At 45.1% G+C, this 23,151-nt stretch overlaps 2 protein-coding genes across 2 annotated transcripts in view; both read right to left on the bottom strand.

Annotated features, from left to right (window-relative positions):
* LOC142312910 (uncharacterized) overlaps positions 1-23,151 on the bottom strand; it is a 186,098-nt gene that overhangs the window by 37,255 nt on the left and 125,692 nt on the right. The window contains exon 15 of the mRNA XM_075351898.1: positions 3,987-4,338. Within this exon, the coding sequence (XP_075208013.1) occupies positions 3,987-4,338 (352 nt within the window). The remainder of the gene's footprint in view (positions 1-3,986; positions 4,339-23,151) is intronic.
* Positions 4,661-21,086, bottom strand: LOC142312152 (gastrula zinc finger protein XlCGF53.1-like). The gene is made up of 8 exons (XM_075351053.1): positions 20,980-21,086; positions 10,820-10,968; positions 10,514-10,690; positions 10,301-10,424; positions 10,120-10,217; positions 9,832-9,922; positions 4,844-4,965; positions 4,661-4,737 (listed from the first exon to the last, which is right to left on the bottom strand). The coding sequence occupies exons 2-7, from the start codon at positions 10,895-10,897 to the stop codon at positions 4,859-4,861; spliced, it is 675 nt and encodes a 224-aa protein (XP_075207168.1). The 5' UTR covers positions 10,898-10,968; positions 20,980-21,086; the 3' UTR covers positions 4,661-4,737; positions 4,844-4,858.

The raw sequence follows: 23,151 nt of genomic DNA, 5'->3' as shown, positions 1-23,151 counted from the left end.
CTTCATGAGGTGTTTTTCAGCAAATTTAACTCTGGCCTGTCTATTTTTGGAATTGATGAATGGTTTGCATCTAGATGTGAACCCTTTGTATTTATTTTCATGGAGTCTTCTCTTTACTGTTGACTTAGGGACAGATACACCTACTTCACTGAGAGTGTTCTGGACTTCAGTTGATGTTGTGAACGGGTTCTTCTTCACCAAAGAAAGTATGCGGCGATCATCCACCACTGTTGTCATCCGTGGACGCCCAGGCCTTTTTGAGTTCCCAAGCTCACCAGTCAATTCCTTTTTTCTCAGAATGTATTCAACTGTTGATTTTGCTACTCCAAGCATGTCTGCTATCTCTCTGATGGATTTTTTCTTTTTTTTCAGCCTCAGGATGTTCTGCTTCACCTCAATTGAGAGTTCCTTAGACCGCATGTTGTCTGGTCACAGCAACAGCTTCCAAATGCAAAACCACACACCTGTAATCAACCCCAGACCTTTTAACTACTTCATTGATTACAGGTTAACGAGGGAGACGCCTTCAGAGTTAATTGCAGCCCTTAGAGTCCCTTGTCCAATTACTTTTGGTCCCTTGAAAAAGAGGAGGCTATGCATTACAGAGCTATGATTCCTAAACCCTTTCTCTGATTTGGATGTGAAAACTCTCATATTACAGCTGGGAGTGTGCACTTTCAGCCCATATTATATATATATAATTGTTTTTCTGAACATGTTTTTGTAAACAGCTAAAATAACAAAACTTGTGTCACTGTCCAAATATTTCTGGACCTAACTGTATAATGATAATTTTGACTTCATGGGTGATTTCCAGAAACAAGCAGGGGATGTTTCTGAATGAAAATTTCAAATATGCCATTTTAATGGTCGTACATTGTAGTGCCTAAACATTGTGTCCAGCTTGTGCTTCTAGAGAAACACACCCTGTAATTTAGTGGGCTCGCCTCATTACTGTACTGATAAACATGTTGACGCCAACTGCATTTCAGGCCCATTGTGGGGCTCAGAAAAGAGTGGGGGCACTTTGGAAGCGCAGATTTGGCTGGATTTCTTTTGACGTTTGGAGGAAGAGGAGTCATGGTGCTGTCCGAGAGCCTTTGTTCTACCAGTAAAGTGGAAACCTCCTGTATTTTTGTGGAATGAATTGAAGCTTTTCCTGGGAACATTTTACATGACATTTTTGATCATATATATCCTGTGCTCTATGCTGAGCACTTATATTGGGACTTACATCAAAATCCTGAATGACATAATTCAGATGAAAAACATGACGAATCCATTCACTATAACGATGTAGCAAAGATACTTTGGACTTTGACCTCTGATCGGCGGTGTCAGTCTTTTCAGAAGAGCACAAAGCTGTGGGCAACCTCAAGACACCACCGGATCAAAAACCAGAGAGAGTCGAAAATGAATTTCTCTGTTTCATTATAGGGAATATTCCGATACCGGTTCCATCTCAATGACGTATTTCACAGATTTACATATAAACCCTGATGTAAGTGCTCAGCGTGAAGCAGGATAAATGTGAACCGAGACTTACTGCGATCTTTGGGAGGAAGAATTAAAAATTCAACAGGAAGTCAAGAATTACTTTTATTTAGTTTTTTTATGCCATTAATTGTGCGGTATACGTGATAAGACGTATTTATCCTTCAGGTCGGTGCGATTTCAGCTATACCAGATTTATATTGGGGCTTTATGTTTGGCAACTATCGCTTTAAAAAAGTTTTCATATCACCATATTTGAGAGCTAAATTTTTTCTATATTTCCGCTGACAGTCATGTCAGGCTTATTTTTTGCAGGATAAGTTGACTTTTTATTTTGTATAATTTTCGGGCAGATAACAGTTTTTAATCCCTGTCTATTCCGATTTTTGGAAGGCAGAATTAACTAAAAACAGCAACTCAGAATTATTTTTTTTTATACCCTTCACCGTGCGGTTTAAGTAATAAGAAAGGTTTATTCTTTGGCTCAGTTCGATTACAGCGTTACCATATTGATATCATTTTTTGTCATGTTTGATCGTAGAAAAGTAATTGATTTTGCATTGCTTTATTATGAAAGCTGTAGCTTTTTTATTTATTTTTTTTTGCTGACTGCGCTGTGTGGCTCCTTGTTTTTTACGGGACAACATGATGGTTTCAGCTATACTATTTTTTTATTAACATTTGACTTCTTGATGGTGCTTTATCCCACATTTTTTCAGCAATATGATAAAAAAGCATTGTTTTTGCCAAGTCTTTTACTTATTTTTCTTTCACTGTTCACTAAAGGGGTTAAATATTGCAACATTTTTTTAATAGATTGGGTTGTTCAGAACACAGCAATATCAAAAATATTTACTTTTTTGTTTTTACATAAATATATGTATTTATTTATTGGTATAATACTTTTTCCGTTTATTTTTGTTCTTTATTGTGAATTTTTTTTTTTTAAATAAACATTTTTACATTTTTTTTCAACTTCTTTACTTAGTCGCTCTATGGGACTTTAACTTTTATTACCCTGATGGCTAGTGTAGTGCATTAGAATCTACAAGCAGGACAAGTGTGACACTGACAGATCGCCTATAATGCGGGCGTCACACTAGACGATCTATCGTGTGATATGTCGCCGGGGTCACGGTTTTCGTGACGCACATCCGGCACCGTTTACGACGTCTTCCCGTGTGACACCTACGAGCGACGCAGAACGTTCGCAAATCGTGTATCGTTGACATGTCGCTCATTTTTAAAAAGTCGTTTATTTTTCTTTGCGGCGGTTGTTCATCGTACCCGGGGCAGCACACATCGCTGATTCTGGTAACAAATTTTAATCTTTATACATAGGATCCATTTAACACCATAGGTATTGTCACAGACGTACAACAAATGTATATAACTGTGGAGTATTTAATACACATGGAATATTCTTTTTTATTTGCTTTTAAGATAACAGATGTCTACTAGTAGATGCTTATATTTTCATTTTAATGCAAGTTCTAAATTGCTTTCTCTTTTACTTATTTGTCGTTACCTTTACTGTCCCTTATGTGTTTTCTTGTACAGTGTGATAGAATATATGGTTCTGTCCTGTATGAGTTTTTCTTAGTGGTCAACTAAATGTGATTTTAGAAGGCAATCTAAGAGCAGCAAGATGTAGGAGTTGAGACCCTGATTCCAGCGATGTATCACTTACTAGGCTGCTCATGGTATATTTAATAAAGTCACTGTTTTTTGTCAGCAGATTTCTACTAGGTGTCTCGTGCCAATCATTATTTTATCAGTAGGAGACTATTACTAGGGAACTAGGTGTCTTGTGCCATATAGTCCATCTGCTCTGTGTAACCACAGCCCCACCACTGATTAGCAGCTTCTGTCAATGTACAGTGTAAACAGAAAGCTACCAATCAGTGGTGTGGAAATGAGTATAAAGAACTCAGCATTCAGAACTCTACTAGACAGGCTTGAACTGGCCCAGAGGAGAACAGGAGAATCTTCTGGTGGGCCCCTTGGCAGCAGTACATCACTTACCCCCAGACATGATCAATAGTGTGCACAATGCACTTGTTTCACTATGTAGAGACAAAAGAGGCTTCTCATCCTTCATTTTACAAACTACCCAGTATATTATTAGATAAAATCATAGGTACAATTTAATATTTGCATGTAGTTGATCAGTGGGCCCCCTGAGTCAATGTTACTGGTGGGACCCTTGCCGCCCAGTCTGACACTGCTACTAGATCTGGAGTAGTAAAACAATGATTTTATCAATACTGCAGCCTAGCAGACCAGTATGTGACAATGCAGAAATTGAGGCCTCTGTCACTACATGATGCTATTTTCAGATTACATAAACACCTGGTGGTAGATTTCCTTCAAGTAAAACATTTCTCACCTACTAAGTAAGATTATGACTTTTCCCTGTGTGAGTTTTTTGATGTTCAAGAAAATACGATTTGTGGGTAAAATATATTCCACATTCTGAACATGAATGTGGCTTCTTCCCTAAATGAAATCTCTGGTGTGTAACAAGAGTTGATTTACGTGCAAAACATTTTCCACATTCTGAACATGAAAACGGCTTCTCTCCTGTGTGAGTTCTCTGGTGTGAAACAAGACTTGATTTACGTGCCCAACCTTTCCCACATTCTAGGCATGGATATGGCTTCTCTCCTGTGTGAATTCTCTGGTGTACAACAAGATGTGATTTCTGGTTAAAACATTTTCCACATTCTGAGCAGGAATATGGCTTCTCCCCTGTGTGGGTTCTCTGATGTGTAACAAGATTTGTCTTATCTGAAAAACATTTCCCACATTCTGAACATGAATGTGGCTTCTCCCCTGTGTGAACTCTGTCATGTCTAACAAGCTCTGATTTTTGATTGAAATATTTTCCACAATGTGCACAAGAAAATCTTTTCTCCTCTGTATGACATTTTTGATGTGCAACAAAAGACGTTACAAAGGAAAAACTTTTTCCATATTGTGTTCTTGAAAATGGCTTTTTTGCTGTAAAAGCAGTTTGATTTTTAATGTCTCTTTTGTGACTTTTATTTTTCCAAATAACCTGTGATGAATTAAAAGATAGGACCTGTTTATAAGGATCAGATGATAGATCTTTGCTGTGAAGGGATGATGGTAAATCTGGAGTAATGGCATTCACTTCAGTTATATCCTGTGTGATATCAAGTTCATCTGATTTAAAAATTGGAGTTTTTAGTTGTCCCTCTGATCTCATAGTACAGTCATCTGTCAAGAATAAAGATTAATAGTTTTGAAGAAAATATTGTTAAAAATATATATTTAAAATATCTATAGAAATTTCAAGATATGTGAAAAAAATTCAATTACTTACTAAGAAAAAAACTGTTCAAATTCTAAAAGTAGACCTCAAGCAGGAATCAGGAGAGCATGATGTTCGGCGGTCTCTATTCATTCTGCCCCCCAAATACTGGAATAATAGGTTACCAAAAAATACTACATAGGAAAAAATGATACCATTAAAAATGTATACTCCATCTCAAAAAAAACCCAAGTCCTCCAAAAAGGAGAAAATTATACTTGTCTTATACTTATACTTATCTTACTTGGATTTATGGATTTGAGTACCGTATTTTTTGCTTTATAAGACGCACTTTTCCTCCCCAAATTTTGGGAGGAAAATGGGGGGTGCGTCTTATAAAGCGGTAGCGGGGGGGGGGGGGGGGGGGTCCTGTCTGAGGCGATCGGGCGGCCGGGTGCCTGTGGCTGCATGCAAGCAGCCGGGTACCTGTACTTGCGTGCAGCGGCAGCCGGGTACCCGTGGCTGTGTGGGGTCGGCAGCCGGGTACCTGTGCTTGCATGCGGTGGCAGACGGGTACCCATGGCTGTGTGCGGGCGGCAGCCGGGTGCTGTGTGCGAGCGGCAGTCGGGTGCCCGTGCGGGCGGCAGCCGGCTGCCGCCCTCACACAGGTACCCGGCTGCCGCCCTCACACAGTCACCCAGCTGCCGCCCGCACACAGCCATGGGTACCCGGCTGCCACCGCACGCAAGCACAGGTACCCGGCGGCTTGTACGCAGGGTGGGCGGGCAGCCTGCTGGCTGCCACTCTGTGCATGCGGGGCGGGCGGCTGTGCAGCTTACCAGTTGTCCGCGGTCCCACTTTCAAATGATAAGGAATAACGTTTGGAACACTATTCTAAGTCTGAACTGGGTGCAAAAACCTAAAAAAACATCACTATGGGGAGATAAGGTATGCACACCAGTGACTATGTAAGGGGAATACATGAAATAGCAGAAACTGCTGTGTGAATACTGACTTGAAAAATCCAATAGCTATATGTAAGAGTGAAAATGTGAAAAATAGAATCTGCATTACTGCCATGAACATATGAATAAAGAGAAATTTAGCTACTGAATTGATCAATGCAATAGAGCCCCAACACTACGCCAAAGTATTTCTCTACGTTGGGGTCCCTAGCTTGTGTGTGTCCTCTCATGCAGTTAAAAAAACTTACCGTGTATGGGAAGCTGAGACCCAGGCTATTTATGCGTATGATATGGATTGGCAATAGGTGTGGTTGGGGAGGGTTCACAAACGAAAAACTACTAACAAATAAGGAATAACGTTTGGAACACCATTCTAAGGCTGGTTTCACATCTGCGTTGTTTCAACGCAAACGGACTCCGTCACTAATGTATTACAGTTCATTTATTTACAGTGGAAGAGCGACAGCATGACTCATGCACTACCCGTATGTGTCCACATGGTGTCGCGCTTACACTGTAAATAAATTAACTGTAATACAGTAGTGACGGAGTCCGTTTGCGTGAAAATAGCGCAAGTGTGAGTGGGGCCTAAGTCTGAACTGGGTGCAAAACCCTAAAAAAACATCACTATGGGGAGATAAGGTATGCACACCAGTGACTATGTAAGGGGAATACATGAAATAGCAGAAACTGCTGTGTGAATACTGACTTGAAAAATCCAATAGCTATGTGTAAGAGTGAAAATGTGAAAAATGGAATCTTACATATAGCTATTGGATTTTTCAAGTCAGTATTCACAGAGCAGTTTCTGCTATTTCATGTATTCCCCTTACATAGTCACTGGTGTGCATACCTTATCTCCCCATAGTGATGTTTTTTTAGGTTTTTGCACCCAGTTCAGACTTAGAATGGTGTTCCAAACGTTATTCCTTATTGTTAGTAGTTTTTCGTTTGTGAACCCTCCCCAACCACACCTATTGCCAATCCATATCATACGCATAAATAGCCTGGGTCTCAGCTTCCCATACACGGTAAGTTTTTTAACTGCATGAGAGGACACACACAAGCTAGGGACCCCAACGTAGAGAAATACTTTGGCGTAGTGTTGGGGCTCTATTGCATTGATCAATTCAGTAGCTAAATTTCTCTTTATTCATATGTTCATGGCAGTAATGCAGATTCCATTTTTCACATTTTCACTCTTACATATAGCTATTGGATTTTTCAAGTCAGTATTCACACAGCAGTTTCTGCTATTTCATGTATTCCCCTTACATAGTCACTGGTGTGCATACCTTATCTCCCCATACCACTTTCAAATGATGGCGCCGGTGGAGCTCTTGGATGAGAGCTCCATCTGCGCACGCGCTGCTCCGGGAGTCAGCGCGTTCGCAGATGGAGCCCTTGGATGAGAGCTCCATCTGCGCATGCGTCGCTCCGGGCGCCATTACTTGAATCGGGACCGCGGACACACTCCACCACTGAGCCGTCGCCGCCGCTCCCACCACTGAGCCGTCGCCGCCGCTCCCACCACTGAGCCGTCGCCGCCGCTCCCACCACTGAGCCGTCGCCGCCGCTCCCACCACTGAGCCGGGACCGGGAAAAACACTCCACCACTGAGCAGTCCCTGCCGCTGCCAAGACTGAGCAGTTGCCGCCGCTCCCACCACTGAGCCGTCGCCGCCACTCCCACCACTGAGCCGTCGCCGCCACCACTGAACCGGGACCGCGGACACACTCCACCACTGAGCAGTCCCTGCCGCTGCCACCACTGAGCAGTTGCCACCGCTCCCACCACTGAGCCGTCGCCGCCACTCCCACCACTGAGCCGTCGCCGCCGCTGCCACCACTGAACCGGGACCGCGGACACACTCCACCACTGAGCAGTCCATGCCACCACTGAGCAGTCGTTGCCGCCGCTGCCACCACTGAACCGGGACCGCGGACACTCACTGCACCGGCCTGCTGCACGGCTCACCCGCCACGGCTGCTGCCGCCACCACGGACCCCACGGATCCTGCCACCGCGCCTGCAACCACGGACGCCACGGCACCTGCAACCACGGACCCCGCTGCCACTGACCTGCCGCGCCTGCCAGCACAACCTGTGCCTCCTGTGACCCCGCTTCACCACCACTGATGCCCCCCTCCGGTAAGAGAACACCGGTGTATAAGACGGACCCCATTTTTCTTTTTTTTACCTTTTTTTATGTCTAAGTTTGGGGTGCGTCTTATATTCCGGTGCGTCTTATAAAGCGAAAAATACGGTATATACCGTATTTTTCGGACTATAAGACACACTGGACCATAAGACGCACCCTGGTTTTAAAGCAGGAAAATAAAATTTTAAGCAAAAAATGGGAGTCATTACACACTGTTATGGAGCGAGGATCTGCTGCTGACACTGTTATGGGGGTAATGTCTCCAAATTCTCTACTAAGGTACCCCAGCCTGGTAATGATCCTCCTGCCTTGTATATACAGTATATGTCCCTCATCCTGCTATATACCCCATCCTGGCATATGGCCCCATCCTGCTATATACGGTAACCCATCCTAGCATATGGCCCCATCCTGCTATATACCCCCATCCTGCTATATACCCCCAACCTGCTGTATACCCCCATCCTGCTCATATACCACCATCCTGCTATATACCCCCATTCTGCTCATATACCCCCATCCTGCTCATATACCCCCATCTTTCTCATATACCCCCATCCTGCTCATATACCTCCATCCTGCTCATAATATACCCCCCATCCTGCTCATAATATATCCCCATCTTGCTCATATACCCCCATCCTGCTCATATACCCCTATCCTGCTCATAATATACCCCCCATCCTGCTCATAATATATCCCCAGCCTGCTATACGCCCCCATCGTGCTATACACCCCCATCCTGCTATACGCCCCCATCGTGCTATACACCCCCATCCTGGTATACGGCCCGCATCCTGTGGCACATATAAAAAATAAATGTTCATACTCACCTTACCTCACTCCCTGCAGCCTCGCTCCTCCTCCCGTCTGTGTCAGCGGCAGCGCCGCTGAGTGGAGCCGTCCCCGTTCCCCTGCAGCATTGCGTTGTCCTCCTGTGCCAGCGGTGGCTGCGTGTGGACACATGCGCACAGCGATGACGTCATCGCTGTGCGTGCAGCTAGTCTCCACTCAGCAGCCGCCGCTGGCACAGGAGGACATCGCAATGCTGCAGGAAAACGGGGACGGCTCCACTCAGCGGCCGCCGGCAGCCAGGAGGAGATTGCGGTGCTGCAGGGGAGCGGTGACAGGTGAATATACTGATTCACTGCACCCCGCGCTGATGATGATGCGCGGGGGGCAGTGAATACAGCCGCACATGATCACTCCAGGCTGTAGATGCCAGAGGTGATCATGCGGGCCGGCTGTTTATCCCTCGCCCATCGACCAGCCCACGTGTCAGCGCATGCTTCAGCGCTGAGAGAAGGGCGGGAGGATGGGCGTGCATATTAAATGAGCGGGTCCACGTGGTCACGGCAGGCGCTGCTGCAGCCTGCTCGTGCCCCTGATGACCCGCGCCACCACAGCACCCTCATTCCCTGCCCTATATTCAGACCATAAGACACACCCCCCACTTTCCCCCATCATTTGGGGGAAAAAAGTGCGTCTTATGGTCCGAAAAATACGGTAAATTAAATATTGAAGAAAAAAAAAGAAATACACAATTAGCTCTCACTGCACATGGAATGGTGGTTTATCATAACAGCAAGGCACACCACACAGATTATATATTTCAACATGTGATTTTCCAAGTTGTCAGTAACTTCTATGTATGCTGTTGTTTCTCTACGCAGTTTAGAGATCTGAGCAGCTAAGGGACAGAGTCTTCTCATTTCAGTGGCTGGCGTGGGTCCTCTGGGCTGTAAGCTCTGGCTTAAACAGCTCCCACGCCAACAGAAGGACTTGCAATGCCCATAGTAATAGGGAATGTTTTGGATGAAGGAGGATGCAGTGGTCTAGTGGAAAAGTGGTGACCACTTAATAATAATATGGTAGGACTACTCCACCAATAAAACAGCCACAGTCAGGGACTAGGAAGAATCTGTCACTACTCACCTGGGTAGTCATATGTAGTAATCTCCTCTTTACACCACTCATCACCCCTCACATATGTCTCTGTAGTATTAATATGGGTCAGATCTTCACCCTGAAACAAATATTGTTAAAGTCACAGACAGATGGAGAAGTCTCATCTATGATCAGCTCTAATCCTGCCATCTCCACCGTTCTCATTACACAAGTATAAAACATATAATACTGGTGGATAAAACAAGACTGGATATAAGACCTTTACAGTCATCTCCACATCATAGGGAGATTTCATGACACGTTCTCTCCATCTACCTGGTGATCCTGAGGAACATTGGGATTTTCTTGTTTACAGTCCTGTGGAAGAAGAGGATGGGGACATCTCTCTGGTGTTGTCCTCTCACTGGATAGAACTGGAAAAAACACATACAGGGACTGAATTCATTCTTTACATACAGATAATTATAGGCCGTGTGTATTTAGTCCTGTCTATTACCTGGTGATGTGAGGGGCTGGGGAACCTCCATCACAACGTCCTTGTACAGATCTTTGTGTCCTTCTAAATACTCCCACTCTTCCAAGGAGAAATAGACGGTGATGTCCTGATACCTTATAGGAACCTGACATATACAATGATACCGTCATCCCCTCCAATCCCCTCATAGTGTTATTGTATAATATAATGTCCCAGCATTCCCAGCAGTGTCACCTCTCCAGTCAACAGCTCAATCATCTTGTAGGTGAGTTCTAGGATCTTCTGGTCATTGATGTCCTCATGTATCAGGGGGTGAGTTGGAGATCCTGTGATTGGGCTCAGGGGTCTTCCCCGTCCCTCAGACACAGGGTCCTGACAGCGCTCACTAGAGGTCTTCACTACTGTGTAATCCTGGTTATGGAGAGACACAGTAATAAATCTCACTACAGACATTTCCAGAGTCCTCACCTCTCCAGTTCTGTCCATCTGTTATTCCCATAGATAAGAATGATGTAATGTGACGTCATCAGAATCTCTCACCTCTCCAGTAAGCCGGAAGAGGATCTCTAGGGTGAGGTGTAATATCCTCTCCACCATCTTGTCTCTGTCCCTATTCATCCTTGACGGTCAATCAGGAAAATTCTCTTATAAAGAAGATTTCTACAAATAGGATCCAATATTGTAGGGACCTGAATGGGGAGAAGATGACAATGTAACTTCATAAAGAATCCCATGTAATAATACAGTTATTGGAGATAATAAGGGGAAGATATGAGGAGATCACATATACTGCAACATAAACTCAATTGCAGACTAAAACATCTCCTCCCTTATCCCAATCACTGGCTATGTCGGTCAAAACTTCATCCACTGATTGGCTGTAGAGATCAGATGTTCGTAAGGAATAACTAGAAAATACAAAGACTCACGGGGCACCCAAGCAGTGGTGGTACAGGAGTAGTGGGGGATTATTCCTTTTTATTATTACTATTTTATATTATTTTACACTATTCATTTTTTTTCCCATTGTATCTACTAATAAATACACATACAATATACACAATATACCGTGGGGAAAAAAAATATTTAGTCAGCCACCAATTGTGCAAGTTCTCCCACTTAAAAAGATGAGAAGCCTGTAATTGACATCATAGGTAGACGACAATTATGATAGACAAAATGAGAAAACAAATTCAGAAAATCACCTTGTCTGATTTGGCAAGATTTTATTTGCAGATTATGGTGGAAAATAAGTATTTGGTCAATAACAAAAGTTCATCCCAATATTTTGTTATATATATATCCTTTGTTGGCAATGACAAAGGTGAAACGTTTTCTCTAAGTCTTCATAAGACTGGAACACACTGTTGGTGGAATATTGACCCATTCAGATCTCCTCTAGAGCAGTGATATTTTGGCCATATCGCTGGGCATCACGGACTTTCAATTCACTCCAAAGTTTTCAATGGGGTTGAGATCTGGAGACTAGCTAGGCCACTCTAGGACCTACATATGCTTCTTAAGAAGCCACTCCTTCATTGCCTTGGTGGTGTGTTTGGGATCATTGTCATGCTGAAAGACCCAGCCACGTTTCATCTTCAATACACTTGCTGATGGAAGGAGGTTTGCACTCAAAATCTCACGATACATAGGCCCATTCATTCTTTCATGTCCTCGGATCAGTCGTCCTGGTCCCTTTGCAGAGAAACATCCCCAAAGTATGATGTTGCCACCCAATGCTTCACAGTAGGTATGGTGTTCTTTGGATGCAATTCAGCATTCTGTCTCCTCCAAACACGACGAGTTGTGTTTCTAGCAAACAGTTCTACTTTGGTTTCATCAGACCATATGACATTCTCCCAACACTCTTCTGGATAATCCAAATGCTCTCTACCAAACTTCGACGGGCCCGGACATTTACTGGCTTAAGCAGGGGAACACATCTGGCACTACAAGATCTGAGTCCCTGGCGGCGTAGTGTGTTACTGATGGTAGACTTTGTTACGATGGTCCCAGCTCTATACAGGTCATTCAATAGGTCCCCCTGTGTGGTTCTGGGATTTTTGCTCACTGTTCTTGTGATCATTTTCACCCCATGGGGTGAGATCTTGCGTGGAGCACCAGATCGAGGGAGCTTATCAGTGGTCTTGTACTGTATGTCTTCCATTTTCTTATTATTACTTTCACAGTTGATTTCATCACACGAAACTGCTTGCCTATTGCAGATTCAGTCTTCCCAGCCTGGTGCAGAGCTAAAGTTTTGTTTCTAGTGTCCTTCGACAGCTTTTTGATCTTCACCATAGTGGAATTTGGAGTGTGACTGTTTGAGGTTGTGAACAGGTGTCTTTTATACTGATAAGTTCAAACAGGTGCAATTATTACAGGTAATGAGGGGAGGACAGAGGAGCCTCTAAAAGAAGATGTTACAGGTCTGTGAGAGCCAGAAATCTTGCATGTTTTTAGATGACTAAATACTTATTTCCACCATAATTTAAAAAAAAAAAAATTTGCCAAATCAGACAAGGTGATTTTCTAGATTTGTTTTCTCATTTTGTCTCTTATAATTGTGGTCTACCTATGATGTAAATTACAGGCCTCTTTCATCTTTTTAAGTCTCAGAACTTGCACAATTTGTGGCTGACTAAATACTATTTTTCCCCACTGTATTTTAGACCACACGCACAAGCAGTTTCTTCCTCGGAGTCTTCAGATGAATACGTTTCTCATAGACTCATCTTCCATATCATTAATTCTCGTCTCATTTACCGACACTGGAATCGGCATTAGCAATACTACAGGAGATATTCATTACAGGAGAAATGAGAAATAACTACTTCATGATGAGGACGACATCTTCATTTTCTACTACATCTCTATAAACACATATGTCCAAAGTCAGTCACTAAAGGCTGCTTTACACGCTGCGACATCGCTAGCATTTGCTGGCGATGTTGAGCACGATAGCACTCGCCCCCGTCGTACGGCCGATATGTGGTGATTGCTGCAGTAGCGAACATTATCGCTACGGCAGCGTCACACGCACATACCTGCTCTGCGACGTCGCTGTGACCGGTGAACCGCCTCCTTTCTAAGGGGGCGGCTCGTTTAGCGTCACAGCTACGTCACTGAACCGCCGCCCAATAGAAGGGGAGGGGCTGAGATGAGCGGGACGTAACATCCAGCCCACCTCCTTCCTTCCGCATTGCCGGTGGAGGCAGGTAAGGAGATGTTCGCCGTTCCTACGGTGTCACACATAGTGATGTGTGCTACCGCAGGAATGACAAACAACATCGTACATGCAGCAGCAACGATAATTGAGAATAGGGGGGCATGTAACCGATTAGCGATTTTGAACATTTTTGCGACGATTCAAAATTGCTCATAGGCGTCACACGCAACGACATCGCTAACGCGGCCGGATGTCTGTCACAAATTCCGTGACCCCCAACGACATCGCTTTAGAGATGTCGTAGCGTGTAAAGCGGCCTTAACTCCATTCCCACCAGCCGCCTATATGAAAGGTTCCCGTCTTCCCCGGGCTGTAATCTCCTATCATATTAGATCATGCCTGATTCACACACAGAAGTTTGAGGCATTTTCTCAGCTTTTATGTTTGTAAAAACACAAAGGACAGGAGATATTTGAGGACAAAGTCTCCATGTACAGTGTTTGGTTATGTTATATTTTACTCCAGATAAGTCGGATTTTTTTTCTGTCATTTATTTTTTGTATATTACATGAAAACACCATAAAAAGTGTTAAGATGATAGAAAAACAAAATTTACATGGTATTCATTTATACCAAATGTTAAAAAGGAGTTAGGAGATTGTAGAAGGGAAGTGTTGGCATATAATAGAGATCTGCCAATGATAGGGGGAATGAAGCTTAGTACAGCCCCCTTTTCTGTGGGTAGATAAGCCAAAAACCTACAAACATTCTTTCTCTCTTGCTCTCTTTGACCAGTAGACCACCAGGTGAGGATGATGTATAATGGGCTGTGTAGCCACCCTTTCCCCTTGCATCTTCCTGCTAACCCCCTTCCTTCTTCTCTCTGTATTCTAAGGGTATGTGCGCACTAGGCGTTTTTGCCGCGATTTGGTGCGTTTTTTGCTGCGTTTTTGCTCACTGCGTTTTTAATCAGTGCACAATGCCATTAAAGATTGTTGATGAAAAAAAAAAAAAAAGGTCTGATGTCATTTCCTTCTTCAAAATGTTCATCGTATGCAGGAGAGCAGACAGCTGCAGAACTAGTGTATGCAGGAGAGCAGACAGCACCTGCAGAACTACAAGTCTCAGCATCCTCCATTCACTAGTGTATGGAGGAGAGCAGACAGCAGCTGCAGAACTACAAGTCTCAGCATCCTCCATTCACTAGTGTATGCAGGAGAGCAGACAGCAGCTGCAGAACTACAAGTCTCAGCATCCTCCATTCACTAGTGTATGCAGGAGAGCAGACAGCAGCTGCAGAACTACAAGTCTCAGCATCCTCCATTCACTAGTGTATGCAGGAGAGCAGACAGCAGCTGCAGAACTACAAGGCTCAGCATCCTCCATCCAGGACTGTATGCAGTTTTTTGCCCAAAAAGAAAAAAAAATGACGTGGGCTTCGCCATATTTTTGTATGCTAGCCGGGTACAGCAGGCAGGTACGGGCTGCCCCCAACCCCCAGCTGCCTATTTGTACCCGGCTGGGAACCAAAAATATAGAGAAGCCCTTTTTTTTAATTATTTCATGAAATAATTAAAAAAAAAATGACGTGGGCTTCGCCTAATTTTTGAGTCCAGCCGGGTACAACTAGGCAGCTGGGGATTGGAATCCACAGTGCAGGGTGCCCATGCTTTCTGGGCACCCCCACTGCGAATTGCAGTCCGCAGCCACCCCATAAAATGGCGCTTTCATAGAAGCGCCATCTTCTGGCGCTGTATCCAACTCTTCCAGCTGCCCTGAAGCCGGGTGGCTAGCTAGGTAATAATGGAGTTAGGGCTAGCTGTATATTATCAGCTAGCCCTAAGCCCGAAATTCATGGTGTCACGCCAATATTAGACATGGCCACCATGAATTTCTAGTAATGATAAAAAAAAAACACAACACAGAGAAAAATATTTTTATTAGAAATAAAACACAACACAATTAGTGACTCCATCTTTATTGAAATAAACCCCCCTCCGCAGTAATCCTGGGTCAGGGTCCCGCGCCGTCCAATCAGGATCCAATATCATCTGATCGGTTTGCTGGAAGGCAAAGCGATCAGATGATGTGTCAGGATCAAGTGCCTGAATCACATCACACATCAGCTGATTGTATAAAAGCCGATTATACAATCAGCAGATGCATCGGTGCAAAAAAAAAATAATACTCACTTATGTGCTGTGCTGATTACCGGCAGCTCCTGGAGCGATCGATTGGACAGGAGTCTGATCCTATACGATCGCTACCGGAGCTGCCGGTAATCAGCTGATGAAGTCCCCTGACGGCAGGATCAGCTGATAGCCGGCCGGGCGCGAAAAAGCCGGCGACACCGCGATCAGCTGATGCGTCAGGTGACTGCATCAGGTGATCCACCGCCAGGTCCTGCAAGCAAGGTCCTGCCCCGGGGAGACTGCACACCGCCAGAGCGGCGGGACCGGGAGGAGATGGGAGCGGGCATGGCACCGGGACCCTGCAGACAGGTGAGTATATGACATTTTTTTTTTTCTACTGTTCACTTTGTTTTTCGCCGCTGCCTCCACCTCCTGCCTGTACATGGCGCCGCACGGAGCTGACATGCACAGGACGGGAGGTGGAAGCAGCGGTGACGGTACCGGGAGGATTCCTGCTTCTGTGTTTACCAACAGAAGGAATCCTCTTCCTGTACACGTCACTGTAGTGCCCACCCCTTGCGTTTATAGCTGCGTTTTTAGTCATAGAAACGCGGCTATATGCGTTTTTCATTGCGTTTTTAACATCTCATTGAATTCAATGAGTGAAAAACGCAGTGGAAAACGCAGAAATAATTGACATGCTGCGTTTTTGTGGTCACCACAAAAACGCAGCTAAAAAAAAACGCTGTGTGAGGACAGCACTTCTGAAAACCCATTGACATTGCTGGGGAAGCAATGTCACTGCGTTTTCAGCACAAAAACGCGGTAAAAAACGCCGCTAAAAACGCGGCAAAAACGCCTAGTGCGCACAAGGCCTAAGGCTACATGAGCACGCTGTTTTTTACCACGTTTTTTGGTGTAGTTTTGTTGTCAGAAAGTTGTCACTTTTGACTTCCTGCAAAGACTATGAGAATTCAGATTTCCTGTGCGCACGTTGCAGTTTTTTGGTCTGCAATTTATTGGCTGTGTATCAAAATAGTAGGAAGTGCATGCGGCTTTTTTAATACAGTGGAACCTTGGTTAATGAGAACAATCCGTTCTGGGACTGTGCTTGTTAACCAAGTTACTCGTTAGGCAAAGCAAGATTTCCCATAGGAAATCATTGCAATGCAGACAATTCGTTCCACAACTTGTTAAATGTCCCATCCTGGTTCGCTGTTGTGCCATTCCACACACATACAAACACGCACAAACACACACAAACACGTACAAACACATACAAACACATACAAACTCACACAAACTCACACGCACATATTATATGCTCACCTTACCTTCTGTTCCATCGCCGGCCTGCTGGGACTTGCTGTTCAGTAGCACGGGCTGTGTATCGGGTAACCATGACGACGAAGGGAGGAACTTCCGCACCCAGAGCGCTGACGTCAAAGGCAGGAGCCTCTGATTGGTCAGCGCGCTGCCTTTGAGTAGGGTCTGACAGCAGAAGTTCCTGACTCGTCGCTGATGGTTACCGATACACATCCTGGAGCGGCGAACTACAGGACCCAGGAGGCCGTCAATAGAACTGAAGGTACACATATGCTCACCTTACCTTCCATTCCATCGCCGGCCTCCTGGGACTTGCTGTTCTCCGGTACGGGCTGTGTATCGGGTTACCATAACTACGAGGGAGGAAATTCCGCTGCCAGAGCGCTGACGTGAAAGGCAGGAGACGCTTGCCTCTGATTGGCTAGCGCGCTGCCTTTGAGTAGCGGTGACATGAAGTTCCTGCTTCGTCGCTATGGTTGCCGATGCACAGCCTGGAGTGGAGTGGCGAACTACAGGACCCAGGAGACCGGCGATGGAACTGAAGGTACACATATTATGCTCACCTTACCTTCCGTTCCATTGCCGGCCTTCTGGGACTTGTAGTTCGCCGCAAGGACGCCGCGATGTACCCGGGAACTACAAGAACCATTAGGCCGGTATGTGTGTGCGTGCGTGTGTGTGTGTTTGTGCGTGCTTGTGTGGACTACAAGTGCGGGTCAGAGCGCGGTGGATGTATGGAACCGGAAGTGTGTGCGGTGAGGATTTTGCTCGTACAGCAAAGCTTTCTCGTAAATTGAGTTACAAATTTACAGAAAGCTTTGCTTGTTAAGCGAAATTCTCGTTAACTGGGTTACTCGTTAAGCGAGGTTCCACTGTAGTTACCTAAATAAATAATTTTAAAAAATGGCGTGCAGTCCCTCCAATTTTGATAACCAGCCAAGATAAAGCCAGGCAGCTGGTGGCTGGTATTCTCAGGCTGGGGAGACCCACGGTTATTGGGAGCCCTCCAGTATACAAATAGCAGCCTGCAGCCACCCAAGATTGTCGCATCCATTAGATGCGATTTACCCAGCACTTTAAACAACTCTTCCCGATTGTGCTGTTGCGCTGGAAATCAGGGAAGCTAAGGGGTTAATGGCAGCCCATAGCTGCCACTAAGCCCTAGAACAGTAATGGGAGGTGTCACTAATTTGTAAGTGAAAAGAAATAAAACACAAACACCCTAAAAATCCTTTATTTGAAATAAAATACAAATAAAGACCCTTTTTCACCCCTTTACTAACCCCAAAAACTTTCATGCAGGTCCAGCATAATCCACATGAGGTCCCACGATGATTCAGCTCTGCTACATCTGAATTCACACTGACCGCCCACTGTGGGGTTCAGGCAGAGACCTGATCAGCAATGACGTCACTCAGGTTAGCTGCCATGGCTAGAGGTTCCCACGGTCCTCCACCAATGGTAACCTTTGGGGACCTCAATGAACTCAGGTGAGGTCACTGAAGCCCTGCACCCCCCTGCCCCCGGCCGGCAATATCACTGTTAAAATGAGGGGGCCATGTCCTGCACCCCGCCAACTCTTTAACACTGACAGTGCCGGCTGGGGGTCTGGGAGTGTGGGGCAGCCCCTAGCCCCCTCCCCCTGGACAGCACTGTCACTCTTAATGTGCGGGGCAGTGCCCCGTACCTCGCCAGCCCTTTAACACTGACAGTGCTGGCAGAATGGGGGGGATGTGGGCCTGCCCCACACTCCCCGACCCCCAGCCGGCCAGCCCTTTAAACTCAGACAGTTCCAGCTTGGGGGGCTATGCGGGGCTGCCCCACACTCCCCGTCCGTCACTGTCAGTGTTAAATGGAAGGTGGGGTGCAAGAATGGCCCCGCACTGTAAGCCAGCGTACAGTACTCAGGTCACCAGAGGTCATACCGTGGGAACCCAGGTATGAGCTCTGGTGAACTGAGTGATGTCACTGCTGCAAGACGGATCCCGCTTGTCAGCGTTTCCTGGAGCCTGAAGAGATTGGACATGTTTTCAGTCTCTCCAGGCTCAGGTGTAGCAGAGCCAGGGCCGTCGTGGGACGTCATGTGGATTACGGTCGAACTTCAAGGGTCTTTTGGGGTGAATAAAGAGGGGAAAAGGGTGCTGTATTTTATTTCAATAAAGGATTTTTCTCAGCGTTTGTGTTTATTTCTTTTTACTCATAGGATTAGTGATGGGGGGTTTCATAGACACGTCCTATTACTAATCTAGGGCTTAGTGATAGCTGTGGGCTGTCATTCAACCCTAATTACCCAGACTGTCACCACACCAGGGCAATCAAAAAGGGCCGAGTAAAGTGCTGGGGTTGTCGCATCTAATGGAAGCAACAATCCTGGAAGGATGCAGGCTTTTATTTTTAGGCTGGTGGGCTCCCAATAATCGTGGGTCTCCTAACCTGAGAATACAAACCCCCAGCTGTCTGGCTTAATCTTGGCTGGTTATCAAAGTTGGGGGGTGCGGAACCGCACGCCATTTTTTAAAATTATTTATTAAAAAACACACCATCCCCACTGTCAAACATGGTGGTGGCAGCATCATGGTTTGGGTTTTCTATTCTTCAGCAGGAACAGGGAAGATGGTTAAAATTGATGGACAGATGGATGGAGCCAAATACAGGACCATTCTTAAATAAAACCTGTTGGGAGTCTGCAAAAGAACTGAGCCTGGGACGAAAATTTGTCTTCCAACAAGACAATGATCCCAAACAAAGCAAAATCTACAATGGAATGGTTCACAAATGAACGTATCCAGGTGTTAGAATGGCCAAGTCTAAAGGGTACTTTACACGCTGCGATATCGGTACCGATATCGCTAGCGAGCATACCCGCCCCCGTCGGTTGTGTGGCACAACATCGCGAACACCCGTCACACGGACTTTCCTTCCCTGCGACGTCGCTCTGGCCGGCGATCCGCCTACTTTCTAAGGGGGGTGGTTTGTGCGGCGTCACAGCGACGTCACTAAGCGGCCGCCCAATAGAAGCGGAGGGGCGGAGATGAGCGGCCGGAACATCCCGCCCACCTCTTTCCTTCCTCATTGAGAGCGGCCGCAGTTAAGGAGATGTTCTTCGTTCCTGCGGTGTCACACATAGCGATGTGTGCTGCTGCAGGAACGACGAACAACATCGTACCTGCAGCAGCAACGATATTTGGAAAAGGAGCGACGTGTCAACGAGCAACGATTTTTCCCGTTTTTGCGATCGTTGATCATCGCTCCTTGGTGTCACACGCTGCGATATCGCTACCGGCGCCGGATGTGCATCACTAATGACGTGACCCCGACGATATATCGTTAGCGATGTTGCAGCGTGTAAAGCACCCTTAAGTCCAGACTTGGATTCAATCGAGAATCTGTGGAAAGAGCTGAAAACCGCTGTCCACAAATGCTCTCCATCCAACCTCACTCCGCTCCAGCTATTTGCAAAGGAAGAATGGGCAAGAATTTTGATGTGCAAAACTGATAGACACATACACCAAGCGACTTGCAGCTGTAATCGCAGCAAAAGGTGGCGCTACAAAGTATTAACTTAAAGGGGACGAATAATATTGCACGCCCACTTTTCAGTTATTTATTTTTTTAAAAAGTTTAAAATGAGCAATAAATTTCGTTCAACTTCACAATTGTGTCCCACTTGTTGTTGATTCTTCACCATAACATTAAAATTTTTATCTTTATGTTTGAAACCTGAAATGTGTGAAAAGGTTGAAAAATTCAAGGGAGCCGAATACTTTCGCAGGGCACGGTATATACAGTTGTACTCAAAAGTTTACATACCCAGGGCAGATTTTTTGCTTTCTTGGCCTTTTTTCAGAGAATATGAACGACAACACAAATTTTTTTTCCACTCATGGTTAGTGGTTGGGTGAAGCCATTTATTGTCAAACTACTGTGTTTTCTCTTTTTAACTCATAATGACAACCAAAAACATCCAAATGACCCTGATCAAAAGTTCACATATCCTAGTGATTTTGGCCTGACAACATGCACAGAGGTTGACACAAATGGGTTTGAATAGCTAACAAACGTAACATCCTCACCTGTGACCTGTTTGCTTGTAATCAGTGTGTGTGCATAAAAGCAGAGTGAGTTTCTGGGATCCAGACAGACTATTGCATCTTTCATCCAGCCACTGACATCTCTGGATTGCGAGTCATGGGGAAAGCAAAAGAATTGTCAACAGATGTACGGGAAAAGATAGTTGAACTGTAAAAAACAGGAAAGGAATTCAACAAGAAGGAATTGATAATGCCAGTCAGCAGTGTTCAAATGGTGATTAACAAATGGAAAATCAGGGGCTCTGTAAAAACCAAACCACGATCAGGTAAACCAACGAAAATTTCAGCCACAACTGACAGGAAAATTGTTTGGGATTCAAAGAAAACCCCACAAACATCAGCTGAAATACAGGACTCATTGAAAACTAGCGGTGTGGTTGTTTCAAGATGCACAATAAGGAGGCACTTGAAGAAAAATTCTGCATGGTCGAGTCACCAGAAGAAAGCTATTACTGCGCAAATGCCACAAAGTATCTCACCTACAATACGCCAAACACCACAGAGACAAGCCTCCAAACTTCTGGAACAAGGTTATTTGGAGTAATAAGACCAAAAATCGAACTTTTTGGCCACAACCATAAACATTACATTTGAAGAGATGTCAACAAGGCCTATGAAGAAAGGAACACCATTCCGACTGTAAAGCACGGAGGTGGATCGTTGATCATGTGGGGATATGTTAGCTACAAAGGCACAGGAAACTTGGTCAGAATTGAAGGATAGTTGAATGCAGCACATTATCAGCAAATACTGGAGGCAAATTTGCACTCATCAGCCCGTAAGTTGCGCATAAGACGTACTTGGACATTCCAACATGACAATGATCCAAAACACAAGCCAAGTCGACCTGTCATTGGATACAGCAGAACAAAGTGAAGGTTCTGGAGTGGCCATCTCAGTCTCCTGACCTCAATATCATTGAGCCACTCTGGGGAGAACTCAAGCGTAGTTCATGCAAGAAAGCCTAGGAATTTACAGGAACTGGAAGATTTTTGCCAAGAAGAATGGACAGCTTACCATCTAAAAAAATAAAGAGCCTCACCCACAACTACCAAAAATTACTTCCTCAACAGCTGGTTGAGGAGTTCCCCTTAACATATTTTTTCCCCTTTTACAATGGCAAGTTCATGCCCATAAAAAAATTGTTATATTGTGAACAGATAACATACTTAGTTAAAGTTAGTAAGGTGTATAGAGAACACAGAAGCAATGGACTAGTAACGGATTAAGGAAAATTGAATGGATTGTGTGGGTTCCAGGAGAGTCAAGGCATTATATAATTTACTGGGCACCTCAGAAAAGGTTAACAGGGGGAGGTCAGTTTTAAAGACCTACAACACCGATATCTATCTTATATGTTATAGAATGAGTGAGTTTGGTGCAACAGGGAGCATAAAATAAGAAGAATGTTATCAAGTGCCAGGATAGTAAGATAAGATAGTAAAGTCTTGGTACTCTAAAGGCCACGTCTCACTAAGCGACATCGCTGCTGAGTCACGGTTTTTGTGACGCAACCGCGATCTTGCTAACGATGTTGCTGTGTGTGACATCCAGCAATGACCTGTCCCCTGCTGTGAGGTCGCCGGGCTTGGCTGAATGTCCTGGATCATTTTTTGGTTGTTGCTCTCCCGCTGTGAAGCACACATCGCTGTGTTTGACAGCAAGAGAGCAACAATCTGAATGTGCAGGGAGCAGGCTTCTGCGGACGCTGGTAGCCAAGGTACACATCGAGTAACCAAGCAAAGTGCTTTGCTTGGTTACCCGATATTTACCTTGGCTACCAACGTCCGCAGCTTCTAGAAGCCGGCTCCCTGCTCCCTACACACATAGCCAAGGTACACATCGGGTAACTATAAGCAAAGTGCTTTGCTTACTAACCCGATGTGTACTATGGTTACCAAGTACAGCGTCGTTACACGGGTCGCTGGTGGCTGATCTCTGTGGAGATCTGCCTGATTAACAGCTCACCAGCGATCATGTAGCGACGCTCCAGCGATCCCTGCCAGGTCAGATTGCTGATGGGATCGCTGGAGCGTCACTAAGTGTGACGGTACCTTTACATCAGTTTGGCTTATAGTTTGGCTGTTACGATACGATACCATAATTTCCCACGGGATCAATAAAGTGTATCACAGCAGCACAACTTAAATAATA

Source organism: Anomaloglossus baeobatrachus, chromosome 5 (assembly GCF_048569485.1).
Source record: "Anomaloglossus baeobatrachus isolate aAnoBae1 chromosome 5, aAnoBae1.hap1, whole genome shotgun sequence".
In the NCBI taxonomy this organism is placed as follows: Eukaryota; Metazoa; Chordata; class Amphibia; order Anura; family Aromobatidae; genus Anomaloglossus; species Anomaloglossus baeobatrachus.
Note: the sequence above shows the minus strand (reverse complement) of the source record. Positions and strands in the feature narration are given on the sequence as shown.

What these genes read in the sequence shown, in the direction of transcription:
- LOC142312152 (XM_075351053.1), bottom strand. Translation starts at nt 10,897, where the DNA reads ATGAATAGGGACAGAGACAAGATGGTGGAGAGGATATTACACCTCACC. An exon ending in TTGAGCTGTTGACTGGAGAG is followed by an intron (nt 10,425 to 10,513) that starts GTGACACTGCTG and finishes TGTATATGTCAG; the next exon opens with GTTCCTATAAGGTATCAGGA. An exon ending in TACTACATATGACTACCCAG is followed by an intron (nt 4,966 to 9,831) that starts GTGAGTAGTGAC and finishes TTTCCTATGTAG; the next exon opens with TATTTTTTGGTAACCTATTA.